At 44.1% G+C, this 6,268-nt stretch overlaps 1 protein-coding gene across 3 annotated transcripts; it reads left to right on the forward strand.

The window, feature by feature from the left end:
• Positions 1-14: 14 nt before the first annotated feature.
• On the forward strand, positions 15-3,859 carry LOC138861177 (enolase-phosphatase E1-like). 3 transcript variants are annotated; one of them, XM_070120062.1, is made up of 4 exons: positions 15-82; positions 796-931; positions 1,239-3,291; positions 3,396-3,859. In XM_070120062.1, the coding sequence occupies exons 1-4, from the start codon at positions 39-41 to the stop codon at positions 3,491-3,493; spliced, it is 2,331 nt and encodes a 776-aa protein (XP_069976163.1). In that variant the 5' UTR covers positions 15-38; the 3' UTR covers positions 3,494-3,859. The 3 variants fall into 3 exon arrangements, with proteins under 3 accessions (XP_069976163.1, XP_069976164.1, XP_069976162.1); XM_070120063.1 differs by having other exon boundaries at positions 3,372-3,508; XM_070120061.1 differs by having other exon boundaries at positions 1,239-3,859.
• The last annotated feature ends 2,409 nt before the right edge of the window (positions 3,860-6,268 follow it).

Genomic DNA, 6,268 nt, shown 5'->3' on the forward strand with positions numbered 1-6,268 from the left:
AGCTGCAGGAGAGGGGCATAGTCCTACCCTCCCTCAAGATGACCATAGCCAGTCACCAGGACATTTACCTACGCCTGGTGGAGTAAGTTTTGCCTTGTGTGGATCGTTGGGGCTGAAACAAAATGAAAAGTTGTCACTACAGCCTCGGGAAGTTGGGCGCATATTGATGTATCAGTTTGAGGAGATATTTCAACATTTTTTATACATCTGTGCTATTCAGTTTATTGTTACTGACATTATTAGAGTTTTGAGATCTGATTTTCTGTATTTTGAGATTTCACACCTTCCAACAAAATTACCTGCCCCAAACAGATGACATCCAGGAACACAGCTTAGACACATGACTTAATGTTAGAATCATATCCAGGATCCTGTGGTGCCTCTTGTGCTTTAGCCAGTTGATCCTGGGATGGTGTGTTTCCAAAATGTTATGTACCCAGGACTTCAGTGGACCAAAGAACTGATTTTGTTCATGGAAAAGCAGTAGCTATATCAAGATTCAGCATTTTGAAATATAACCAAGAAAAGTATTAGAGGTCCTCTTTGATGGATTCAGGTTTCATCTACTCTTCTGTCTGCTTTCTCTTTAGAATTGTATTCCTCGATCTCTCCCCCTCCCTCTTATTCCTTCTTTTTCCTCTCCACCCCTTCTTTCTCCTCTCCACCCCTTCTTTCTCCTCCCCTCTCTTCCTTTTTCTCACCTCCTTCTCCTCTCTCTGTCTTTCCCCCCTTTTGTCTCCCCTTCCTTTATCTTCTTATTCCCAATCTTCTCTTATCTTTATCACTGCATTGCAGGTGTGGCACTGATGCAGTCTATGATGATGTCACAGGTAAGCTGCAGAAGACTCTAACTGCCTTCCCCCTGCGTGTCCTCCCTTTGATACTGAGATACTTCGCCAAAAACGACATGCAGCTTTTGGCGTGGGTGGAGGTAGGTTGGGGGCCTTCAGGGGCCATGTAAGTGATGGTTATGGAATTGGAACATAAAACAAAGTAGTATGAACATACAATATCTCCTTCTGAAAGGTAGGTCAGCTTCATATTTATTATATACTTATATTTATATGTATTTGGGTTTTGTGAAAAGGGAACATTTCAGGATATTAGTGTTCCTCCAATGTAGATTAATGAATCCCACCCCAGACCTCCAGTGAACACTCTTAAACTCATATGCACTGGAACATAAAGTTATTTTTCTTTCATATTGCCTTCTCCATGTAATTTTTTTTTTCTGACAGGTGCTGTGTTACAGGTATGGAAATGTGGACAGGGAGCAGAGAAGAGAACTGCAAGGACAGTACAACCAAGGAGCAGGAGATGGATCTGTAGAAGAACCAGGAAAAACAGAAGTCAACGGTAATAAACACAGAGATGAAGGAGCAGAAAAACCACCAGTTGCTTTGGAAATTCAACAGAGAGAACCAGCAGATGGGCAAGGAGAACTAAGATTAGGATGGAGGAAATACATAGAACTAGCAAAAGAACCAGTGCCAGAATTTAGACTGAGTAAACCCACAGCTAAGGGAGCAGGAGCAGAAAACCCGCTAGAGTCCAACAGAGATATCTCAGCAAAAACAGAATTAGGAGCAAGTCCATCAGAGTTCAGGGAAATTCTCTCTTCGGTTCTCATGGAAGCCAAGGCATGCATAGCTGAGGGAACTGCAGAAGAAAAGTCTCCAAAGTGTAAAAGAGATGATATCCTCCCAGCAAGTGACAATGAAACAGAATCAGAAACAAGTCAGTTAGAGCTAAGGAGAATTCCCTCTCCTGTCCCTATAGAAGCCAAGGCATGCCCAGCTGAGGGAACAAAAAGAGACAACTCCTCTAAACCTGATAGAGGTGTCCTCCCTGCAAGTGACAGTGAGACGGGATCAGAAGCAAGTCAGTTAGAGCTAAGGGAAATTACATCTCCCGTCCCTATGGAAGCCATGGCATGTACAGCTGAGGGAATGAGAAGAGAAAAGTCCCCTAATCCTAACACAGATGACCTCCCAGCAAATGACAGCGAGACAAGATCAGAAGTTACATTAGAACTTAGGGAAATCCCCTCTCCTGTTCCTGTGGGAACCAATCCATGCACAACTGAGGGAACAGAAATGAAAAAATCTCAACAACCTAATGCATACATCCCCCAAGCAAGTAAAAGTGAGACAGGATCAGAAGTAACTGATGTATATAATTCATGTGAATTGCATGAGGTGAATTCCAGGCCCCGAGTGGAGGCACAGCAAACTGGTACAAAAATAAAGTATGCTGAACACAGTACAGAAATACAGGACACCAGTGAAGATCCTGAATCTGAAATTTGGAACAAACAAGATGGGATTTCAGAACAGAAAATACAGGATACCATTCCAAAGCAGGAAATTCAGGACAAAACTGAAGACAAAAATATACAAAATACTGAATTAGAACAGCAGGTACATATGCTGACGAAAACTGACTTGATAAGGGAGGGAGTTTTAAAAGAGTCGGAATTGCAAGACATAAGAGAAAAGCTACAGGAAATGGTAAAATATGACAAACAGTACCAGAAATTTATTGGTATTGTGGAACGGTTGCAGTTGAATATACCATTTCAATCCAAATCAAAGGGGATTATTCTGACTTTGATCAAGTCAGTGAAGACAACCTGGGAACAGACATACCAAGAAGGGAAGGGAAGGGATACAGATGATGGGGATGATGAAGAAAAAGAGATGTCATTGGGGTTTGTGCTTCAGTCATTGAGAAACAAATCAAAGAACTCTTCTGTTGACTTGAGCAAAATTCCGGAGGCATGCCAAGAGGTTCAGCTTCGAGGAGAGAGACAGCATGATAGAGAAATTAGGAGTCAGTCTACATCAGAGACTTGTGCATCAGAGCCAACAGAGGCAGAACATGCAGATTCTGAGATGCAAGAAGAATTCTCAAACCAACATAAGCTTACAAAGGATCTCCCAAGCACCAAATGCCCCAAATTACCACTGGAAAATTATCCAAGTGTGAGAGAGAAAAAGTTAGAATATACATTGTGTGAACGTAAAGACGCTACGGCATCAGTAATATCACAGGAAACTGCACAAGACAGTATACCTTGCAGGAGAGCCCCAAGCAGAGGCCGAGGGAAGTTTAATCTCTGTTCTGTGAGACGCCCAGACTTCGATTACCGAGAAGATACCACTGGGGCAAGGCCGAAGAATGTATTCTTCAGAGGGAGACCCAGCCAGGAAGACCTGAGCATTTTTGATGAAAAAGATGCATCCAGTAGCACTTTGAGCAAAGTCACCAGTTCAAGGATTGTGAGTGAAGGTATATATTATAACTTTAATACAGCCGCAACTTCCTTAGTGCAATATCATTCTGTGATTTCGAGTTTTTCTCCTCACCAGAGTCATAATCTCTCGCATTTCCAGGGGGCAAACACCTACTACCTTCTCCAGACATACCGACAGGGATCGGCAGTTCCAGTGCTCCCAGTGTGGGTGATGCCCCTTTCCTCACACATGCCTGACTCTGTGGATTAAGGCTCTATTCCCTGTGATGGCATTACAGTCCAATGAGTTACAAAGCCATTATGAGAACTTACTATGTCAAAAAGCTAGGTTTGAGTTTTCTAGTTTTCATTATTCGCCCTTTTAGAAGGGCAGATCATGTTCATTTGTTTTAGCCACCTGTGATAGCCACAGTTCTGTTCATATAGGTTAGGAAAAGGAGAGAATTCAAGAAATATATTTTATTTCATCATATAAATCATTATTAATGGCAATAGCTCGAGGCAAGGAAATATTTACATTCAACTTTATTCAAGCAACAGTTGTGTAATGTTATTTTGAATTAAGTAATTTCAAAAGGACATTTCCTTTCTGAATTAAATTTATATATTTTGTATGCTTATCCTTTGTACACTTCAGAATGAACAAATCAGATATTCCAGAGCTATTTTGAGAACAGGCCTCAAATTAAGAAGATCCTCATAAAGCCACTTATTCTTATAGGCGGCCACTAAAACCACGAGAAGCCCCACAGGCGCAAACATGGTGTTTGAAGACTGTCATATCAAGGACTTTGATTAAAAATATAGAAGCACACAGATACATGACCTTTGAAAAACATGTAAGAGTTTTCAGAAAAGAAATGGACATAGTGATGTATCCAAATCTAACTTTGGACTTGCAGACACACTAACACAGTCTGATGTCTTGTCTACATCCCATCAACCCAGATTCTCGTATTTACTCCGACTACTGCCCTCACCGCAAAACCTTACCACTGGCAGTCTTTCTGGGCTAGCCTTACCACTAATAAACTGTATAACATTAAACCTTCCATCTTTCCTTGGATAGCATTTCCTAAGAATAGACTGGGAAACTGCTCTTGTCTACTTACACATTGGACACGCTTGTCTCACACATTCCTATCTCATGGCTCAATCTTATCCACCTTTATCATCCTCCTCCATCCCAAGACCTTGCTTGTCGTGGAAGGGCTTAGAAGACGGAGACTTGGGCCCAATGTAGGGAATCACCCCTACCTTAGGCCTCAGCCCTTACCTCAACTAATTGTACTTGGTCTTATCTTGTCCCCTTTCCTCTTCTGTCCCCCCAATTCCTTGCCCGTTGTTTGAGGGCTTAGGAGACGGGGACTGAGACCCAATATAGGGATCGTCCCTACCTTGGGCCTCAGTCTCCGACTCAACTAATTGTACATGGACTTTACTCCTCCATCTTTCCTTTTTTTTTTTCCTTACCTTCCTTACCCCTTCCTCTATCCAATTCCTAAAATGTGAGAGCCGTGTTGAAAGGATGAAGGCTGACTTCGTGCCAGTCATGAACGGCCACAAGGAGCCACGGGCTCGGTATTCCCTTGGTGGTTGTCTAGTCCTTATCTCGCATGGGGCCCCTGAGGGGTGGACCGTTAATCATTCCCACTTATTTTCTGGCTTTCCATGGCCAGTAATGAAGATTTTGTCCCCTATTAGAGGCATTGAGGCTTGCCCCTTTATCAAATAACCTCCCTAGTTCTGACCCCAATGATTTACCGATCCCTGACTCCCCTTTGACCACGGCTCCGACCATGGCTCCGACCAGTGATTCTTTCCCCCCCCATCTTTAACACCTACCATCAACCTAACCCACTCTGAACCATCTACCCAGATAACCCAACCTCCACATAACGCCCCTCTCTCAATCCCAATATCCTTGACACCATCTACTCAAATACCTCCTCCTCCTGCACCCCTCCCTTATAACAACTCTTCAGCCTTATTGCCCCACCCCCCAACACATCACTACATCTCTCCACACCACACCCTTTTTAATACACTGTTTGGAGAGAGAGAGACAGACAGACAGACAGACACACAAAAACAAAGAGAAAGAGGGAGAGAGAGAAAACAGAGAGAGGGAGAGAGAGAAAACAGAGAGAGAGAGAGAAAACAGAGAGAGAGAGAGAAAACAGAGAGAGAGAAAAAACAGAGAGAAAAAAAACAGAGAGAGAGAAAAAACAAAGAGAGAGAGAGAGAGAAAACAGAGAAAGAGAGAAAACAGAGAGAGAGAGAGAAAACAGAGAGAGAGAGAGAAAAAAAAAACAGAAAAGAGAGGGAGAAAACAGAGAGAGACAGAAAACAGAGAGAGAGAGAAAAAAAAAACAGAAAAGAGAGTGAGAAAACAGAGAGAGAGAGAGAAAACGGAGAGAGAGGGGGGGTGAGAAAACAGAGAGAAAAAAAAACAGAGAGAGAGAGAGAGAGAGAAAACAGAGAGAGAGAGGGAGAGAGAGAAAAAAAAAGAGAAAGAGAAAACAGAGAGAGAGAGAGGGAGAAAACAGAGAGAGAGGGAGAAAACAGAGAGAGAGACAGAAAGGAGGACTTCCTGGGTCTCCTTCTCGGGCTCTTGGGCGACTTCCTGGGTCTCCTTCTCGGGCTCTTGAGGGACTTCCTGGGCCTCCTTCTCGGGCTCTTGGGCGACTTCCTGGGTCTCCTTCTCGGGCTCTTGGGCGACTTCCTGGGTCTCCTTCTCGGGCTCTTGAGGGACTTCCTGGGCCTCCTTCTCGGGCTCTTGGGGTACTTCCTGGGTCTCCTTCTCGGGCTCTTGGGGGACTTCCTGGGTCTCCTTCTCGGGCCCTTGGGCGACTTCCTGGGTCTCCTTCTCGGGCTCTTGGAGGACTTCCTGGGTCTCCTTCTCGGGCCCTTGGGCGACTTCCGGGGTCTCCTTCTCGGGCTCTTGGGTGACTTCCTGGGGCTCCTCCTCGGGCTCTTGGGGGACTTCCTGGGTCTCCTCCTCGGGCTCTT

This window comes from Penaeus vannamei, unplaced genomic scaffold, assembly GCF_042767895.1.
Source record: "Penaeus vannamei isolate JL-2024 unplaced genomic scaffold, ASM4276789v1 unanchor2250, whole genome shotgun sequence".
NCBI classification, from domain to species: Eukaryota; Metazoa; Arthropoda; class Malacostraca; order Decapoda; family Penaeidae; genus Penaeus; species Penaeus vannamei.